Raw genomic sequence first — 21,879 nt, forward strand, 5'->3', positions numbered from 1 at the left:
TAAGTCATTATTTTTAGATACGATGTCATTATTTTGACAAAGTTTCTCATTATATTGCAATATATTATTTTGAGATACTATGTTATTTTGACAAAGCTTCTCATTATATTGCAATATATTATTTTGAAATAATAAGTCATTATTTTGAGGTATCAAGTCATTATTTTGAGATACTAAGTCATTAATTCAAGACAGTTTGATCTTTTATTTCATCACAAGGATAAGTTTTCATCTTATTTTTTTCTTTTAGTAGCAGAAATGGGCTTCCATAGACTCCTAATTTCTTCCTTTAAACATAAATATATTTTCTGCTAAATGTATTAAACATATAACAACAAATAAAATACAGTTAAACATGAATAATAATAAAAAAATATGATTATAAATTATTATCTGAATATTAAAATAATTAAAATAAAGTTTTTTTTCCCTGTAACTGCCTCAAAGGATTTAGTAATTTACAAACAGGGTCTTAGCCAGGATTTTAGAAATACGCATGAATCAACCAATCAGTGGTAGAAGAAGTACTCCGGTCTTTTAAGTCTAGAAATAGTATTTCCCAGGTTCAGACCTGGAGAGATACTGTAGATTAAAGGCTACATTGGGGAGAAAGGGAATAACAGCTGTACACTCATAGAGGGAACAACTTTTGGAAAAACTCAAAGGATAATTTAATTTAGAAAATGGAAAAATGTAAATAAATACAGGACATTTATTATTTCTCCCTGGCTGATAATGTAAGATTTTCTGTGTTGCATGTGTTATTGTTGTATTCATTTTGTTTATTTGTTCATTGGCTAGAAACAGACCAAAATAAAATACTGTATATGTGATGCCCTCAGTTTCTGAATGGTGAGCTGTGTTGTTAAAATTACACGTCACAACTTTTAATTAAAAAAAATCTGAACAAGTCTATAAAACTCCACAGTTTTGTGTCAGACAGCTGTGCATGCTCATTAACCTTTTGTATTTTAGATTTGTAATAAATTTAGGTCACTTTGTGGAGATAATTTTTCACACTTTGACATGAAATCTGTCTTTTTCTGTTGATGGGTGTCAAAAATGTTAAATCCCCTTTGATAAAATGTCATAAAACAATAAAACGTGAAAAGGGAAGTAAATGCTTTATATAGGTACTGTAATTTGGAGCTTTTCCTATAATGTACAGATCGATTGAATTAATGTAAATATTCATTCCTTATTGGATATTTTATTCTTCATATTTGTTGAATTGTATGCTTGCATGTAGACAAGTTTCACATTTTTGCATGTTTAGCTGACCTGACCAAAACACTCTGGTTCTACCAGCAAGTAACTGGATAATTTTAATTGTACAAACTGAAAAATTCTCAATTTCAGGAAACTTCTGGAAAATTATTCAGACTAGAATTACAAAAAACGTGTTTTGTGAGATCACCGTGACCTTTGACCACCAAAATCTAATCAGCTCTTTGTTGAATCCAAGTGGACATTTGTGCCAAATTTGAAGGAATTCCCTCCAGGCGTTCCTGAGATATCACGAGACTGGGACAGACGTGAGGTCACGGTGACCTTGACCTTTGACCACAAAAATCTAATCAGTTCATCTTTGAGATATCACGTTCACTAGATTGGACTTGACAGTCGTACGGACGGATGGACAACCCAAAAAACATAATGCCTCCGGCCACAGCTGTCGCCGCTGTGGAGGCATAAAATAATACAGACCATTAAAACAAGGCGAAAGTGAGCATGGCTCACATACTCCCGCTCACTGCTTGACCCCTACTAAAGTGGGGCCAAAGGTTTTGCCCTTTTAGAACTAATGGAATTAACTAATTAACTAATGGGCACCCTGGACTTCTAACCCCTAAAAGGCACAACTAGACCACGCTGTCAACCATCAGACCAAATTTGAAGTTCCTAAGTTAAATAGTTTTCTAGTTCTGCTCCGGAAACGAAATTTGCAATCGAAAAAAATCTGAGTTTTTGGCCAAAATTTCAAAGATTTTGGGCGCCCAGGACTTCTAACCCCCAAAAGGCACAAGTAGACCACACTGTCAACCATCATACCAAATTTGAAGTTCCTCAGTTAAATAGTTTCCGAGTTCTGCTCTGGAAACGAAAGTGTGACACGCGAACGGACGGACATAAGGACGGATGGAGGGACACGCGGAGTGCTATATACCCATGACTACGTTATCGCGGGGTTATAATAAAGTACCTCCAACAAACAGTGTCCGCTCATCAAGGCAACGCATCCTGAAAACAGACACATGAGGTTATTGTGACATTTACACACATTATAACTGACATGACAAAATGGATTCAGTCTCACTCAACAAGGACCTCGCTAAAGTCGGCTGTCCGAGAAATCCATCAAGAAACCGAAAGCAGGACAGGAAAAGACAAGCGATTCTCAAAAGACAAGCTTTAGTCTTTTTTATCTGCAGTGGAAAATGAGTTTCAGTATTTTATTGAAAGTAAGCAATAAATAATATTGTGATAAAAATAGTTTATAAGTACTCAGACTGTACATCATTGTTACAAGATCAGAAGACTCAATGGGAAGAGCAGGAATAAAACAACAGCAACATGATTTGCATTGTGCATAAATGACTAAATCACAAACAGAAAAAAAAAGAAGCATTTCTACTTTAAGCGTTAACTACATGTAGGGGTGAAAGAAAACTCTTCGGTTCCTTCTCATTTGCCATACTGGCCGGAACCTGTGTTGGGAGCGTAGACGGGACAAAGTGAGACATGAGGAGCGTTGCTACATTCACAGAAGCAAACTGGGGATTCAGCTCTGAAACTGACGAAACACAACATGGGCGAGATATAATAAATAAGAACAGACGACAGAGAGGAGTTAAGAAACAATAAGGCTTGATATGAAGTCTTCGTACAAAGTGTTTTTTTAAAAAAAAAAAAAGGTTTGTGGGTGGATCGCACCGCTTTGAGGGTTATCTAGTCACAGCGGGGATCGACTGAGGCCTCAGTGAAGTTGGTCCATCGAAGGAGTTTCCACACGTTCGACTCATAAGTACATTTCAAGTCCTCCTGTACTAGCGAGCCTGTCTGTGTGTTTCTCCAGAGGTGAGGGAGGTTCGGTTTTGTTAAAGGGGCGAGCTGGGAGTGGTAGGGCGGGGAGAAGTGGAGAAGTTTCCGCATGCAAGGTCAACTAGAGAGAACCTCCAATTCGGTTTTCACTTGCATCCGAAAGAAGCCCTCTTGTTTTGTTGTTTTTTTTTCGCTACTGTTATATGGCTTTAATTCTTAAATTCAAGAGTTTCATTTTGGTTTTGCAGATATGGAAAATAAAGAAGATAAAAGGAAAATATACTGTGTTTCACATGATATCTGTTGTCACCATCACCTGGCTTGCCAGCAGTTATTTTAATGGCGATGGATGACTCACAGTGTTGAGCAGTTTTGTGAAACAGTCTGACAACTCCAGCAATTCGTCTTGATATTCACACATCCGTTGACCTAAGAGCTGCATTTACACAAGATCACAGGTAATAAGCTACAAAAATTACAACAGTTAAAAAGGGCAGAAGGATATGAATTAAGTTATATCATATATCAAAGTCACTTAAGCGTAAATTCAATGATTAGAAATCAAAAAGAGGAAAAAAAACAAAAAAAACATACATCTGGTCAATAGAATCAGGATTATAAAAAAGATTAGATAAAATGTCTGTTGGTAGAAATATACAAACTCCAGAAACATTCAGTTACATACATCTGAGAGCTGAGCTTAATACGGGCACAGTGGAGAAATGTTTTAAAAAGTGGGTTGATTAAGGGGATAGAGGCAAAAAAAAAAGGATTACATAGTAATTCTAAAATCAATTAAATGTCCCATTGGTTTACATAAATATAATAAACAAATGTAGATAAATCTAAAAAGTTTCCACTAGGGATACTGAGATTGGTGAGTAAGGTCTTTCTCTGTGACGACAACAAAAAAATATTTTTAGTGTCCTTGCGAGTCATTTCATTTCAGTTCATCATCCTGGTCTTGAATGCAGGGAATTCCCCCTCATCCTCTGACCAGCGGTTACCTATAGAAATAATGAGGATAAACTGAGAAGGGGAAGAGAGAGGTGAAACGGACACGAGAGGAGAAGCAGGACAGAAGCCAAGGATGGGTGTGGGGGGGGGGAGAAACAAAGGGAAAGAGAGGAGAGGCGTACAACATGCGTTATTAGAGCCAAGTACAGTACGAGAAAGCTGCTTTCTGCCTGGAAAAAGAGAGGAGCGCTTCTGCAGTGAGGTAAAAGTCCGGTTCAGACCTGGCGTTAACATGCGTCCTCATTGAACGCACTCAAGATGCATTGAGATCCGATCACTCAGACCATATTCAGAGGTGGTCTGGACCACATAGTAGTGTGTAGTGAACGTGTCCTGCGCCACATTAAGGAACGCCTACTCAACTGATCCTGCTGGGATCCGCGGGATAACTGGGCTCCTCAGGTGAGTAGACAGGCAGACGCCAGCGCTTGTCTGCCTCGCAGCATGGAAACGGCCTCTGTGCTCTACTGTACTCAGTCGGTACAACTGTATTTTATTCAAATATATCTTATCTATAGGCTACATATCTATAGACTATCAGACTAGGCACGCAAAGTGCATTATTATCATACTGTCGGAGATGTGTCTTTTTGTTCCGCTGCTTTGCGTGGAGCTGACACCCGACCGCCTGTTCTCTGTCCTCCCGGCTCTCTGGAGCTCTGCACCCCTACAGGCTGTTGTCTGGTAAAGGCAGCGGTGTAGGCGGCGGGGAGATACCCGGGGACCGCCGGTACAATAACTTTTATTTTGTTGTTCATACAATGTACCAGAATTCACGAATATGTAGGATATTACTACGGACATTAATGTAATATTACATCAGAACGTCTGCTGTATTAGCCGTGCGTTTACTGCATGTTTTTTTGCATATAGAGTGGGGAAGTGAGATCGGACACAAGTGGCCACTCAAGACGCATTCTAATGCCAGGTGTGAACAGACTAGGGATGTCACGAGAACCGATACTTCGGTACCAAGTCGATGCCAAAATTCTAACAACGTGACGGTACTCTTTTCTACAGTACTGCAGGTACCGTACGATGCCTGTAATCAGGGTCCGACATTAACAAGCGCCAAATGCGGGTAGATTTTCTGTTTGGAGAGTAACTTTCTGAAGGCTTCTATCCTCTGCTCTCTGTGTGTCGGAGTTTGACACACACACAACAGCGCCGTAGAGATGTTGGGTTTGTTTACTTTTTCAGAGATCCATTATTAATTTGTTTGAGAAGAGGATTCACTCGTGGGGGAAAAATCTGAACTGAATTTCTATCTTTTGCTGTTAATTGTTAAATTTCTGAAAAGTGGTGCTTTTTTTATTGTCATCAAAACATAACATTAGCATTTTAAATAAATATTTAATGGTCTGTCACTATGTCAGTGAATTTAAACAACTGCTTGCAATCTGAGGATATACAGTATATAGAGAGAGTGCGTGTGCGCGTACATCCTCTGCTGTTTTCTTACAGTCATTGAGCTCTACCTGAGGAATAAAGTCTCATCATTTTACTTTCTTTTTTTTTTACCGTGGTATTGAATTGGGTATCGAGAATCATGGAAATTCCTTGTATTGGTATCGACTACTAGATTTCTGGTATCATGGCATCCCTAGAACAGACGTACTTAAAGCTGTCTCACTTGTGTTCGGATCACTGAAGACGAATGTTAATACCAGGTGTGAACAGGACCAGAGCCATACTGTGTGCTCGAGTGCTTCTGTTATTTCAAAGTTGATGCGTGTGATCTTACCGTTGTATGTTAACAAGAGTAGGTCCTGACTGTGGCAGTGTCCAGCCTCTGTATAGACTGACTTCCTGCAGTTTCCATGTTGGCAAAATCACATGCAAAGACATGCCGTTAGTCACAGCATAATAAACAAACGGCACAGCAGCAAAAAGCCATTCAAGAAGAATTGAGAGTAAATCTTGGCGGATTCAGAGAAGTTCTACTTGAATAAGTAGCAGCGATGACGGCGCATATCACACGCACGCACGCACGCACGCACGCACGCACGCACGCACGCACGCACGCACGCACGCACGCACGCACGCACGCACGCACGCACGCACGCACGCACGCACGCACGCACGCACGCACGCACGCACGCACGCACGCACGCACGCACGCACGCACGCACGCACGCACGCACGCACGCACGCACGCACGCACGCACGCACGCACGCACGCACGCACGCACGCACGCACACACACACACACACACACACACACACACACACACACACACACACACACACACACACACACACACACACACACACACACACACACACACACACACACACACACACACACACACACACACACACCTGGCACTCTGCTTACCATCCATCTGGCTCCTCTTTGGCTGCGTGGAGGGAGACGCCGCGTTGCTACCGGTCACTCGGAAGTTGGCGGGCAGGGTGTCGGACTCACCCAAGGGCATCCCCCTCATGTCTTTGGGCCTGAACTTCTTTCTCCATGAGGGAGCTCGGCGGAAGTTCTTATCGTCATCCTAGAAGAGAGGCGGAAGTCAAAGAGGAGAGTCGAGAGATTGAGAGGGGTGTGTAAAAGAGAAAAAGTTGGTTTCACATATTATTTCTCACTCAGTTTGTGTTGCTGTGTTAGTAAGAGTGTTACAGTATGTGTGTCTATGTTTGTCACCTCTTCACTCCTCCTGTCTGTGCCGATGGTCAGCAGACTGTTGTATTCACGCTCAAGAGTTGCTCTGGCCTAGAAGAGAGAGACAAGAGACTGTTACTGAATTCACCCATTTCTTTTTTTTTTTTTTTTTTAAAGTTATTTTTTGGGGTGATTTTTTTAAGCATTTTATTGATAGGACAGTGGATAGAGTCTTGGAAAGGGGGAGAGAGAGAAATGACATGCGGAAAGGACCACAGGCCGGATTCGAACCCGGGTCCACCGCTGCTAGGACTGAGCCTTGGCATTTACATGGGCGCTCGCTCTACCGACTGAGCTAACCAGCCGCCCGAATTCACCCATTTCTAAAGGTACAGTGTGCAGGATTTGGCGGCATCTAGTGGTGTGGTTGCAAACTGCGACTGGCTCTAGGTCGGCTTGGAAAGGTTCAGGGTGAAGGCGGCTTGCTGCTCCGGGCACCTCTCACCCCAAACCTCGCCGCTTCCCGGAGGCCGTGGACTTGCTATGCCCACTTTCAATGCAGGGAGGGACGAGACCCCCTGCTCCCGGCACGACTTGCCCCATTGCATTACGGGTCTGCGGCGATGTTGGCAACCCACCCGACCCGTCTTGAAACACGGACCCCGTCTCGTTTACCACGCTTTTTGGGTGTGACTTTCTCACCGTGTCAATACCATTCATATCTATACAACCAATGTGTTGATGTTTAAATTCTTTACTAGAGCACAAAGTTCGTCATAGATCTAGCCTCTTAATTTTGCTCTCATAGTGCACAAGATGGATGCATTTAACTTTAAAATGTCTCTTTCTAAATGCAAGATGTTTCCAAAGTCAACGAGTAATCGTGTTAAATCGTCATGACCTCAATATTGACAAAAATAATTGGGATTATGATTTTCTTTGCCGTAATAATTTAAAGCTATAGTAAGTTGGAGAAACAGCTGAGGAGCTGTGTGTACCTGTGTGTTCTGCGTGGGGATCTGCAGCAGCAGGGCCAGGGTGTTGTGATCGAAGGTTTCGTCCAGGGCGAGCAGCGCTCCATGAACTCCGCTCTCATAAAGGTTGCTACTGTACTCTTTCAGCCCGATGGCCTGAATCCAGCCGATCACACGCTCATTACTCCACACCAGCACCTCTGAAGTGAAGAAGATTCACAGAAGAAATATAACATTGTGTCTTATCGTGTCAGTCAAGAAGATAAATAAGTCAGATGGGTGGGCATGTATTTACTGAACCAGCAGGGTGTTTTGCTACCTTGAAGCTCCAGCTGAGACTCTTCCCTTCTCCTCTCCAGCTCCTTCCTGTCATAGTTGAGCCTCCTCAGAGACATCACTCCACACTGAAAACTGTTCCTATTGAACGGACACAAAGACAGTTGTTTATTTGGATCCTCATCGGTTGTTACCTTGGCAAAATCTACTTCTATAACATTGATATTAGGGCTGTCAAAGTTAACGTGATAATAACACGTTAACGCAAATTCGTTTTAACGCCACTAATTTCTTTAACACACTAACACAAAAGAAAAACTAGAAAACCTAAAGAATGCACTGGTACCAACCAGGTCATACTACCCTTGTCGCAAATGAGGCCAAATTTTGGCGAGGAAAATTTTTCAAAAGGGGTCCCTTGACCTCTGACCTCCAGATCAGTGAATGTAAATGGGTTCTATGGGTACCCACGAGTCTCCCCTTTACAGACATGCCCACTTTATGATAATCACATGCAGTTTGGGGCAAGTCATAGTCAAGTCAGCACACTGACACACTGACAGCTGTTGTTGCCTGTTGGGCTGCAGTTTGCCATGTTATGATTGGAGCATATTGTTTTATGCTAAATGCAGTACCTGTGAGGGTTTCTGGATCAATATCTGTCATTGTTTTGTGTTGTTAATTGATTTACAATAATAAATATATACATAGATAGACAGCTTTATTGATCCCCGTGCGGAAATTCGATTGCCATCAGGTCAGACAACAACAAACAACAAAAACACAGTATTTACAATACACCAATAAATAAATAACATCATAAGAAGCCCTTTGAGACATAATCAACAGCTGAGAGGTACCATGGATCTAGGCCGTATCTAAAAATATACATACATTTGCATAAAGCTGCATATTTGTCCACTTCCATGTTGATAAGAGTATTAAATACTTGACAAATCTCCCTTTAAGGTTCATTTTGAACAGATAAAATGTGTGATTAATTGACAGCCCTAATGATATACATTATTTCACGTTAGTACTTTACATCCACAATCTAACAGCATGGCCCTGGTTCGAGTTTAACAGGTTTTGGGGAACAATGGAGGAGAGGAATGAGCTGTAGCAAGCTCTGGATACTAGTTATGTGGGATAAATATATAAAATATCACCATTGACTTACCTGTGGAAGCTATCCACCATTTTGAGCTGTCCCCTCAGGTCCTTCTTGGTGAGGTGGTCAAGCATGCGGGCGTCCACCAGGGACTCCATGAAGTAGGAGCGGTACTGTGGTAAACCCAGGCTGGGCAGCCACTCGTTACCAATCCACTCGTGGTTCATGTCTCCGTACGCCAGCGTCTATGATCACAGAACAGATGGCTTAACATTTTTTCAAGACGTTCATATGTAAGTAATTTTATGTACAAGAGTTTGTAACATTTGTTATGTCGCATATACAATTCATTTGGAAGGATCGTGTCTTGGACAATATTTTGCACATTCCTGCACAGAACTGTATAGATCTTCATTTTAAAACAGAAATATTGTACATATTTTCATCGTATTTTTAATATTTGATTGTAAAATCGTCTATTCTATATTTAAGTTTCTTGACTTTGTAGTGCTTGCTTTTTATTTCTATTTTCCCTTGCACCAAAACACAAATGAAAAATCCTTACAGGTGAAATCCTTCTTGGCAATAAACCTGATTCGGATTCTGGCCTAAGGTAAAAATGTGAGCTGACAGCAGCCGTCCATGCCGACCTGTTGGATGTCTTTCAGTGATCAACCAAGACCTAAACTTATAGGGAAATCTCATAAATCCTACTGGGACTGTTGATTAATAGTTTTATAAAGAAAGACCTGTGCAAAGATTATTCATTGAAGTCTATATGTAGACAGTTTTATCATCAACTGTCGTTATACAATAAATATTACATCATTGCTTCATTAGAATATTCATTTTCCAATTAAATAATCATTTTCAAATACATAAACATCACAATTTACTTGTTTTCTAAATATTATGGAATTAATATTAATCTTTTATTCATTCAGAATCAAATAAAAACCATGTCATACTGAAGGTAGACTGTGTTCTGGTGAGATAACAATGTATTACTGTACGAGTTACATCTCTTTATAGTATCTGCGTGGCTGTTGGTTAACTCTTCTAATGCTATCTGAGGTTTTCACACAGGAAACCCAACTGGTTTTGTAATCACAGGTTTTGTCACTTGTGGTGACGGAGCAGCAACAAGTCACCACAGGTTCACTTCAGCTGGACAACCACTAGATGAAACCACGGAGTTGGTACGAAAAGGTCGAGCAACAATGAGCGAAACGGTACGCCAAAATACATTATATAGAATAAAGAGCAAAGAAAACAGAATTATGATTTAAAAATCTAAAAACAGGATTAAGGACTATTTGAACATTGACTGTACTAAACCTGGTACTGAATGACACTGCTAACTCATTGATGTCATTTGCTGTTTGTTTTAACTTAGTTACTTGTCTCTTTTATTTTAATTTTTTTATGATGTTTTGAACTTTTTGCCGTTTCATTTTTAAATCTTATATTTGTGCTTTTATGTGTGAGACTTTTATGCTGCCAGGACCTCCTTGGAAAAGAGATTTTAAATCTCGATGGGAATATCCTGGATAAATAAAGGTTAAATAAAAAAAGTAAATACAAAAACAATATATATATAAAAAGGTGTAATGCCAGGGGTAAATTGGGTCAATTCTTGAAAGGAATTTTTGGACAATGACGATTACTTAATTTATTTCACAGTTGGGGTTATGCCTCAATGGAAAGGCTTGACTTGTCCATTTATACAAACAGTGAATTGTTTGCATTTCTTCCCTGTACTTCATCTTAACAGGTGTTCATAAGGTTGTGCATCCTTAGAAGCAAAAAACTTCTGCAGTTAAATGTTCTGCAGTTGTTTCCTCCAGTTGATCTGGACTACGTTCTAACTAAGATCAAACACAGCCACAGTAGCATTTAGTGGGAATCAACGGTTCTTCTGTATAAATGAACCAAACTTAAAGAGGTTAAACTGCACAATTTAAGTGGACCCCCCCAAACATGCTGACTGTGAATGCATCCTTAGGGAAAAGTGATCTGGAAATAAATACAGAGGGGAAAAACTGTGACGTCTCCTCTGTGAGATATTTGAAAATAAGGACTAAAAGATGGTGTTAATAAGAATAGCAGAGTTCAGAAGGTGAGCGTAGGTGGTTTTTTTGGGGGGAATGTGTGCAAACCTGGGCCCAGCTACCCTCGTCATCCTCCTGGTGTTAGCATGGTTAGAGTGAGCATGGTGAGAAGAACAGAGAGGCGAGGGGTTAGTGAGGCAGCAGTGCTGAGTTAGAGCTGCAGCTCAATGTGGAAAATATAAGTCAAAGTAAAATAACAACAAGCCAGACAAATTAGCCATCAAACAGGAAATAAAAACGCTGACAAAACGATAACAAATTGTAGGAGAGAGCGATACGGATAAAATCCCCTATTACTGTATGGATTATTACTATTATGTAATTTTCTTTTTCAATATCAATATATCTCGAAAACACACTTCATTTTCTGACAATCAATAGTGAAACTGTGTAGTTAAACAGGAATGTTTGTTTTTGGCCAATCAAGCAAATTCGATACCTGATACCTGTATTAATACGTAGAAACTGCATTAAACTTAGCAGCAGGTGTTTTTTTTCTAAGAAACTATACAGCACTAACACACATACACTCAGAACACCAACTAAGGGACTAAAGGAAGAGACAAGAACACAACTAATACCAACACAGAGGAAAGACAAATTACAAACTAGCAGGAAGAATAAGGCCTTGTTTCAAGTTGCCTAGTGAGACTCCATAAAGCCAGATTAATACTGAACTTAAGTGTGAAATATTAATACATGCATGCGTAGAGTAAAGTCTGGCTGTGCTGAAGGCAACTTGGAACGAGCCCCGACAGTCACCACAGAAGCAAGACGCCACCAGTGTCCAGCCAATCAGGGTAGACTAACCGTGGGAGGTGTGGCTGCCAAACTTTCCATTTCTTCATGTGTGAGCCAAACGTTTCCTGTGGTCTGATCATTTGACACCCCACCAATCACGAGTGAGAGAAGTGTGTAAAAGAGTGATGATGAAGGAGGAGGACAGCAAGAGAGCGGGATGGAGAGAAGATCAAGAAAGGTTTGTTCATTTATTGTTATCATTGTTAGCAAAAGAATTAAACTCAAATCAGTAGTTTGATCCAATCATTAGTACATGTTAAAAGTAGTTAAAATGTTGAAGCAATAAAAGTGTCGAGATGACAAGAATGTGTAGACAGAGCTTAAAGGCATCATCAAGACTTTGGATAGGCAAAGTGTCTCAGTGTTATTAGTATTAAGGTGTGTTTTTGTACCGTTCTCGAGGTCGGCGGGGCAGAAGGGCTGGTGAGAGACATGATTTCCTGGATTGCCAGGCGAAGCTTCAGACGATGTAACGGGTTGCTGATACCGATCTCCCTTTGGATCTCTGTGTCCGATAGCGCCGACATAATGGCTCCACTCTTCACGTTGGCTCGGCATGCAGCCACGTACCAGGCAGGCATGCCCACCCACAGCTGGCCAGAAGGGGGCAGATGAGAGACAGTGCCGTCAGATAATCTGGATGAATGCTGATATGTAACTGGTGGTTTGAATGGTTTTCAGATCAGTTGTGTCAGTGTCGTACCTCCAGCCAAACCACAACAGTCGGTCCGTCCCACTGGGCGAACGGCAGGCCCTGCATGCGAGCCTCCTCCAGTAATTCATGCCTGAGACGCAAAATATATAATAAAGCCAATATCCAAAAAAAACACACGCACCCAAGTGTCCATCATGAACTCCCAAAATTCACCTTTGGAACAGATATGCACACAAACCCAGAAACATCAACCGACATGCATACTCAAAACAGAGAGCAGGAGTTTGAGAGAAAACAAAGAAGTTGAAACCCAGGAAGACTCAAACAGAGATCTGGAAAACCCTTGACAGAATGGCGTTAATTCAAAATCATTAACAAAACAGTCCTCAGTCCTTTTTCAAGCCTCGACTATCCAGGTTTAACCAGATGGGTCTTTTGTTAATAAGCCTCTTGGAGATGAACTGGATTCAGGATTGAGGAGCTTTATTAGTCAGAAGAAGAGTTTTCTCCCAGAACCAGTGCTTTGAGAGTCCACTTAGACAGTTGCTTTAGTACGGATGCATTCCTCTACAACCGTAGGGGACATAACATGCATAGAGGGAAGTATTTAGGGCAGGAAAACGTTTGCAACGGCTTTCTGGATTCTGTACATCCATTTCATGCACATTCTCAGTTTGTAATGAAGGAACAATGGCTTTATTTAGCTTCTGATTCAGGTTCTCTGAGAGTTTTTAATTCACGGGCATGGCAACAAGTCTTATCTTATGCTATAAAATGAAGAAGGTGGTTGTGCATGGCCACTAGATGGAGGTGCACTGATAAAGAACAAGCCCATTCAGCCCTTCAGCTGAAGCTCTGAAGCCTCTAGGATGCTGTTTATCAGATTTCTTACGGGTGATAATTATAATACTCATCATTTTGAGCTGTATGCTAAGCTTGGATGGCCCTCTCTCTCTGTGTAAGGTGTGATAGACACTGGGTTTTATTTACTTACAGTATAAGGCCCTTACTGGGTTTCACCCCCCTTACATTACTTTATCGTTGTCTTTTAAAGTGGCCATTTATCGAACAAGCTCAGCTCAAATTATTGGATTACGTTGCAGGTGATGTCTGTTTTTCTTGGGCTTGAAAAATCCATTTTTTGTCATTGTGCACCTGCAGCATGGAATAACATGCAGAACAATCTGAAGCTTGTCTCATTTTTATCATTAAGGCAATTTAAATTCTCAATTTCATCCTATTTCACCTAGCGCTGTTCTTGTTTTAGTTGATTTATTTGCTTTACATTTTATTTGCTTTATTCTTTCTTAAGGTTTTAATACTTTAATAATTTTGCTTTTTATTATTTTCCACTATTTAATCGCCATTTTCATTAAGTTTCGTATTTGTGTTTCTTGTTGCCTAGGATTTTTTTTTTTTTTTTTACTCGCCTATAATGTAAATGAGGTCTCTACCTCATTGTATTTCCGAGTTAAAATAAAGGTTGAATGAATGAATGAATGAAAAGATTAACAGATGTGCCCAAAAGCATGTTCTTAACTTAACAGCATGGTTTATGTTAGCTGTTTTTTTGCCGGTATCACATGTAGTTGTCCGGCAGATTAAATTATCAATGGCCAAGATGCCAAATAAATAATTAAATGTATCAATATCATATTAAATAGCCTAATATTGTAAAATATGTTGCCAAGACAACTTAAATATAAACTTATATTATACAAAAATGTACATGCCGATTCTAATCCGATTCACTTTTCGTCAAATTCAGCGAATATCTCCTCCGCTGTGTGTGCTGAAAAAAAAAGCCTGTCTTTATACACAGCCAGCTGACTGTGTAAATGGGAAACAGACAGAGTGGCTCTGACTAAACCACGACAGGTACCGAGTGTCATTTTCTTTTTTTTTTTTTTACAGTGGAAGCTTCTATTGAGGTTTTTGAATGAAGCTTTGATTGTCTGTCGTCATATGACGTTTTTTTTTACCTCAATGAAAATGTTTTTTAAAGGCTGAACGCCAACAAATATGGATTAAAGCAGGATATTTTGTTAGATAAAAACATGTTGTGAACTTTGGAAAGGATTAAATCTTTTTTTTTTTTTATAAATTTTGACTTTTGGACAAGGAGCGCCGCTGTGCGAGTCCGTGTTTGAGAGAGACAGAGAGAGAAAGAGAAGTGGAATTATTCCACACAATTTTTCAGTAAGGTATTAATGATTATAATTTGAATGTAAACGTTATGAATGAAGCTTTGAACTATTTGGTAGGCTACAGCCCTACGAGCCACACAACACTATTTTGAATTTGACAAACGCAGAATTTAGACTGACCAGCCTATTATTCTATTTTTTAGACTGCTTCTTCATTGAACTTATTTTTAAGTCATGTCAAATGACGGCTATTATATGTCTGTTTAAAACATAATGTCTGGTAGTTTTTCTATACGGCCACAATTCTGGAATATTAACAGCCATATTGGCCGTAAAAAAAAAAAAGTCTAGCGTAAACCCTGATTCAAAGCAACACAGTGGTTGTGCTAAAGTGAAATCTAAATGATAAATGATTCTTTTCAAACTTATGGACAAGAAAGTTCACAAAAAGCCAACTGTTTGGTTCCGTTATCTTCCTTGTAGTTGTAGTGCATAACTTCATGCTCCAAATAGGAAAACTGCGAGAGGAAAATGTGTCACTCACTAAAACTCAGCACACACACACATTCCTGTTAGTTAAGCTCCTCTGTGGAAAGCAGGGTAAAGAGCAGCACGGAAAAGCCATCAGACACTCGGAGGGACAGTCGTTTGGGGTCCTCAGAGTTATTGGTGAGGTCAATGTGAAGCCAAGTGTGGAAAGAAGATAAGGCAAAGCAAAAGCAACATGAACAAACTTACCCTGTCTTTGGACTACACATGGAATGAGGAAGGGGATGATAAAAAAAGAAGAGGGAGGTTGACAAAACGATAAAGAGACTAGAATGAACTAATTTAAGAGCTACTTGGAAGCAAAACAGCATTTATGGTGTTTGCAATATGTTTGCACAAAACTAAGAATGAAGGGGAAAAAAAACATAAAATTGTTGTAGGAGATAACTGCAATGGAAATGACTGGGTGTGGGGTGGAAGGAAGATGAGCTGATAGGAGTGAGCGTGAGCCAGGTGGCGGGGAGTGAGCATGTGAGCCAGACCTGGACTGCAGCAGGAGCACCAAGTCCACAATAATATTATTAACACTGTACACCAGTAGAGTAGGGTGGTATCTCATCATCTTCTTTCTCAGTCTACATAAACTGTGGGGGGGAAACTGTTAGAGAGACACTTACTTCTTCTGCAGCTTCCTGTTCTTCTCTGCAGGGCCTCCCAGGGTGCCCATTCCTAAGCCATCTTTAGGAGAACTCTCTGCCTCAGGAGTGCCAGCTAGGAACATAAACACACACCTTGTTCAGAGATCTGACAGCGCCAGGAACGATGTGATGCGACGATGTGATGTAGTTGTTCCAATACCAATACCAGTATCAGAAATGCGTCCAATATTTCCCAAATAATTCTGTATCGGGTATCAGCGAGTACGTCTATGCACCGATCTGATACCATAATTTATTAACCCAGAAAGAAATCAACTTGTTTAACCTGAAATCAATTCTTCCTCTTCGCCGCTCCAAAACAGTAGCCTTCACTGTGCTGTCCCCCTGGATGTATCACGACTGCCACTGGCAACTACTGTTTTAGAGCAGCGAAGAAGAACTGACTGCTGGTAGTTTGTCACCTGACGATAGCAAACAACATGTTCTTTGTAACCAACAAACTGAACAATCAAATAAAGTTCCACTGCATTCATTCTCTGTATGTATTTGTTCATGTTCTCCAAAGGGTATGGCTGAGCCAGGCCATACAACAAAGATAGTAATCATATCACATCCATATATGGTCAGTAGTCAACAGCTGTAAAATAATATTATTACACGGCTGTGTTGAATACTCGATTCTGATTGGTCAATCACGGCAATCTGCGGTCTGTAATTTCTTTATAACAGACCGTTGCTATGGGCTCAGCTCTGATGTCGGACTCTAGCGGACCGTTTTTGTGTCAAAATATTGATTTCTCTGCAGCATCACCCTGTCGGGGATTCTTTCACAACAATGACCAGCTCGCTGTACATTATCCCTTACATAATAATAACTATACATATATGCTGTATATATTTTTAATGACGCTGGTATCGGATCGGTACTCGGTATCGGCCGATACCGCAAGTTCAGGTATTGGAATCAGTATGGTGGAGGAAAAAATAGTATTGGAACATCTCCATCATTAGTGGAACTAGAATTACCGCCTCAGTCTGTCCGAAACGTCATCACTACATCATTTTATCCTGTTAGACATATGTGTGAACCAAAATCGAATCTGTTCATCCTTGAGTCCAAGTGGACGTTTGTGCAAAATTTTAAGAAATTCCCTTCAGGTGTTCACGAGTACGTACAGTATGTACAGACGGACAGACAGACAACCGGAACACATAATGCCTCCGTCTACGGCTGTCGCCGGTGCAGAGGCATGATAAAAACCCTGTGCCTGACCTTGGCTGGGGGAGTCCTTGCCGGGAATGCTGGGTCGGCCCTTCTCCTTCTTCCCAAAGAGGCGTCCGATGGAAGACTTGATACTCTTCTTCTTGGCTGCTTTGTTGAGGGAGTCCTGGCTGCTGTTACTACTGCTGGGGTCACTACCCTGGCCGTCCTGCAGGCCAGCCAGACTATGGGACCAAAGGGGAAGGTATTAGATGGAGAGAGACTAGAGAGAGACAAACGGTGGACATACCAAAGAGAAGGTAACAGGTCTTACCCTCGAATGTCTCTGATGTCCTCATGGCTGGCAGTGAGCCCTGCCTCCCGGTTTAGGCGCATGGAGCGCGGAGTGGTCGGGGGTGATGTCTCACATCGGATAGTGGCTTTGTCATCCTGAGCAGACTGCATCACAGCGGAAGAGACACATGTTAAAGAGGGAGATCTTACTGATTTCACCCCGTACAGACATGAGGCAAAGAACTAAAGACATATTGAACACAGCTGTTGAGTAGGAAGCTGCTTCCTTAAAGTTACACTATTCATTGTTTACGTATGTCACCAAGCAGCTCTGTGACCAGTCCATACAGACTATATATGAATATGAGATAGTTCACTGTAAATTATACACTATAGGAGGACTATAAATAGCAGCTTTACTGTTGCTTTCACAATGGAAAAAAAGACGCTCCCAAAACAAGAAGAATTAACTCATTAATGACCTCATTGTGGAGGTAAAAATGAAGAAGTAATGAATCAGGAAAAGACATCTGAACAGAACAGGTAACATGGAAACCTATTAACCAATCAAAGCATCAAGGTGAAAAACAAACTATCTGACCTATGACCTCCCCATCAGTTTCACCCTTTGCTGGATTTCTACTTTATTCTAGATTATCTCTATTTTTTACTGTCATATTATAATTGTAAAAATGTAAAATTGGAATACTGTCAGGGTGTCTTACTAAGTATCCTGAGTTTCAACAGTTTAATCTAAGTATTTTCTTTGTTAATCAGTAAATTGTTTGGTCTGTGAAATGTCAGAAAACACATTATTACCTTTATGCATCACTAGACATTTTAGGCTTTTTTATTATTTTTATTTTTCAATCATTTTGGCTGTGTCAATGAATATGGCATACATTTTGACAAGGGTGTGAGTTTTTTTTTTTATTTTTTATTTTTATTTTGGAAGTTCAACCTCAGCTCCTATAATAAGTCTATAATAAACTGTGTAGCCAAAATACAGACACTCAGACCCTTAAGGACAAAAAATGTCCACAATGAAACCCATTAAAACCACAATTATTGATCCCATGGCCATTACAGCATAAAGTCATGCCTTTTATTATATGAGGCTTTCAATCTAGAGCTCTGGCTTCAACATTTTACTATTTCCTACAAGATTGAGCCATTTTCTCATGTTTGCCCTTTGGGGCTAATACATGCTATTCTACTGGTTTCCACTGGGGGCACTGCAGTGTTTGATGCTATGCATCAAAATCAATGTTGTTGCTAATCATTGACATATCCCAGACTGTGGAAAAAGAAAAAAAAACAAAACACCCTAGCATTAAGTATACAGAAAATAATTCAATTTTTGTTTTATTAAAAAAAAAACATCAGTAACGGCATTATATAAACAAACTGGCAACCCTTAAAGGGTTAACATTCAGAAAATTAATGAATATTTGGTAGTTATGATCAGGACTGATGTTGGTTAAAAGATTAAACTCAACGAGAGTGGAAAATATAATTTTTTTGACATGAACATTTTTGTTTTAAAGGGATGCACAATGGTTAGGATGCCTTTCTCAATCTCTAAGAACCCAATGTGATATCATAAAATGGCTTGTTTTGTCTGAACTGTTCAAAATCCAAAGTTATTCAATTTACTAATATATAACACAAAGAAAACAAGTATTTTTTTTTTTACATTTGTGAAGCTGGAACCAGCAAATTCATAGCATATTTTTTGCTTGAAAAATGATTTAAACAATTAATCAGTTATAAAAGCTGTTGTAAATTAATTTTCTCTTGACCGACCAAGTGATTAATCAACTAATATTTCCGCTTCAGAATAATAAAACAGATTTAAAAACCACAGTGGTTTTAGATCAGTCTGGAAAAAGGTGATCATAACAAGAGTCTCTAAAGATTTGATTTCAACACCTTTATATGTTCGGGAATGGGATTTTGAGAGTGTTCAGACACGTTTGAATTTGATCTGGATGGTACATTGTGGAATGTGATGAAGAAACTAAAGGTGAACATTGTAGATTACACCTGGGGAGTGAGGGTAATAGACAGGTAGCTGACAGAGCCCAGTAAAGCAGGTCTCTAGTTTACCTTCCTGCGGTGCTTGCGCAGGTCACTAGGCTGAAGCATGGCAAAAAAGGAGAGAGGAGAAAAGCAGTTAGTGAGACGCACAACAGACCAGCGGTGGAACCGGGCCATGCACAAACACACAAGAGCAGGAAATCAGAACAAGACATACAGTTACCCATGTATACTGGCAAGCACACACACAACCACACACAACCACACACAACCACACACACACACACACACACACACACACACACACACACACACACACACACACACACACACACACACACACACACACACACACACACACACACACACACACAGAGAGAGTTGTCAGTTTAACTGTTCAGTGAAGACAGTTCTTGGGAAAATAAAGTCTGCAGGAGCAACACCGCACCCGAACAGGAGACACTGCAAAACAACCACGCTGAAGGTTGGGTCAGGAAGGTAGGATGGATGCAGCCTAGCTCTAGGAAACCAGGAAATCAGAGATGGAAGAGAGGAATCAAAGCTTCAATGAAATCTACTTGAATAATTGACTAAGTGAGTAGCCAAACAGCTAGCAGGTTTCTTCTGATTAACACCCGAGTGCTGAAATCACAGGTGACGATGAGCCAGATATTGGTTTTGCTTTCTCTTCTTTTTTTTTTAAGTGTGACACCTGGATTTATGAACCAGAGCTGTTGGGAGTCATATTTTCCACTGTGCACCTAAAAAAGGGGGGAGGGTTACTTTCCCCGCTGCATTCCTCACAGGCCTGGCATTAGCAGAGCAAATAAACCATCAGCGTGCCACATTTCTATGGTAGTTTCTCTCGTGCCCCCAGGAGGAAAATACCTAATCACTCATTTCCTTTCCTCAACTGACACACTGAGGCAGGGGCAGGGAAGAGATTAGTGAGCTATAAAAAGGAGAAACAGGAAGGGGGAAATTTATTTAATCACCCAAAATGTTCCTGTTCTTCTAGTGTCTTCTTATTTAGGAATTAGGACATTTTTGACTCGTTTCACTGATGCTCTAAAGACAGATGTGATAGTTTACGAAGGCAAGATTAAAAGCAGAACTATGTTAGGGCTGACAGTCGTTCCTCAGACATTATCTGCCAAACTAAGAGCAGCATTCCTTTCATGTCTGTAATGTTTTACAGCCCTCGTTCGATAAACTTCTTGAACTGTTTAAATTCCTCACTCTCAGCAGAACTGGGTGCCAGATTTTCATTTTCACTGCAATAGTTTTACAACAGCTGAATTAGAAAATACCTGCATGATGACTTCATTTTTTATCCTTAACTGATTGGTGACTTTTTTTTTTCTTACAAGGACTGAACAAATGCGGTACTGCTTGGACTTGAGTTAATTCTTGCAATTGCAAGATCACAAATTCCTGAAAGGACTGATGAGTAACAGCAGCTCCAGCGTCAACAGGAAAACCAATGGCCCTGAGAACCAAACTCCCCCCAAGCTCATTGTTATGTTTTGAAACTGGATGAAGGAGAGGGGATGAAAGCAAGCCTAGGAGCTGGACCTAACAGAAGTGAACCTACAGTTATTTCAAAAAGCAAGCTGCTCTGTTCTCTGTGTTCCTAATGTAACAAGGCTCTTTAAGTTGGAGTAAATGTTGTCAATTTGTTCTTCTTAATTATGCATGCTGTGAAGTGTAGAGCATAGCAAGTACCAGATGTCATTTTTTAAAATGTTCAGTCATATTTTATGACATCATCACCCTAAAAAAAGGGGGAAAAAACGATTGTTTGTTATTGTGGTTATATAAAAATGTGATTTATGTTGCTGTTAGATTGATACTAGACCGTCCTGTTGATACAGATGTGTACCTCCCCTTGTGTGTGCGGCGAGCGGGAGAGCAAACTGTTTTTTGACTTCAGTGAAAATGTTGTTTTTAAAAGGTTAAACTCGCAACAAATATGGATGGAAGCAGAATATTTTGTTAGATAAAAACTAGGGCTATCAGTCGTTTAAAATATTTAAGCGTGATTAATTGCAAATTAATTGCTTTGAATACCACAAGAGCATCGTTCATGTGGATTCTTCTCGTGAACACGGTAAACACGACCCCATTTGAAGGCACCAAAATATTCACATTGATGAAGAATACAAGGAGTTTTGTTCTTTAGGTTATTCCACTTTCTCACAGAGCTCAAATCAATCAGATGATGAAAATCTGTTTTGAAGGTTTTAGTCTTTTTTTTTGTCTTGTTACATCCTACAAAATAAACTGTCCTGTGAAGCACTCAACTATTTTCACTAGGTAGTCCATCCATCTTTTTCTCATTACATTCTTGATCTGTAGCCACTGAAGTAGCGTCTATAAACCATTTTACTGCTGATAGAAAGGGAAAGCTAGAAAAGTTTCCAATGCCAACAGTCTGATTCTTCTCAT

The 21,879-nt window shown here is 40.1% G+C and overlaps 1 protein-coding gene across 16 annotated transcripts in view; it reads right to left on the minus strand.

Annotated features, from left to right (window-relative positions):
- Window positions 1-2,439: 2,439 nt before the first annotated feature.
- ppfia1 (PTPRF interacting protein alpha 1) overlaps window positions 2,440-21,879 on the minus strand; it is a 57,874-nt gene continuing 38,434 nt past the window's right edge. For 5 of the 16 annotated variants that reach the window (XM_037758941.1, XM_037758950.1, XM_037759022.1 and 2 more), the window contains 15 exons: window positions 19,501-19,530; window positions 17,432-17,556; window positions 17,170-17,342; window positions 15,915-16,008; window positions 15,487-15,498; window positions 12,650-12,731; window positions 12,339-12,539; window positions 11,956-12,018; window positions 11,194-11,220; window positions 9,104-9,279; window positions 7,967-8,064; window positions 7,672-7,847; window positions 6,716-6,784; window positions 6,398-6,566; window positions 2,440-4,049 (listed from right to left, as the gene is read on the minus strand). In XM_037758941.1, the coding sequence (XP_037614869.1) occupies window positions 3,988-4,049; window positions 6,398-6,566; window positions 6,716-6,784; window positions 7,672-7,847; window positions 7,967-8,064; window positions 9,104-9,279; window positions 11,194-11,220; window positions 11,956-12,018; window positions 12,339-12,539; window positions 12,650-12,731; window positions 15,487-15,498; window positions 15,915-16,008; window positions 17,170-17,342; window positions 17,432-17,556; window positions 19,501-19,530 (1,557 nt within the window). In that variant the 3' untranslated portion in view covers window positions 2,440-3,987. Of the gene's footprint in view, window positions 4,072-5,803; window positions 5,869-6,397; window positions 6,567-6,715; window positions 6,785-7,671; window positions 7,848-7,966; window positions 8,065-9,103; window positions 9,280-11,193; window positions 11,221-11,955; window positions 12,019-12,338; window positions 12,540-12,649; window positions 12,732-15,486; window positions 15,499-15,914; window positions 16,009-17,169; window positions 17,343-17,431; window positions 17,557-19,500; window positions 19,531-21,879 lie in introns of all 16 variants that reach the window. The other 11 variants (XM_037758986.1, XM_037759052.1, XM_037759012.1 and 8 more) reach the window with 8 other exon arrangements.

The sequence above is a fragment of the Sebastes umbrosus genome, chromosome 2, assembly GCF_015220745.1.
Source record: "Sebastes umbrosus isolate fSebUmb1 chromosome 2, fSebUmb1.pri, whole genome shotgun sequence".
In the NCBI taxonomy this organism is placed as follows: Eukaryota; Metazoa; Chordata; class Actinopteri; order Perciformes; family Sebastidae; genus Sebastes; species Sebastes umbrosus.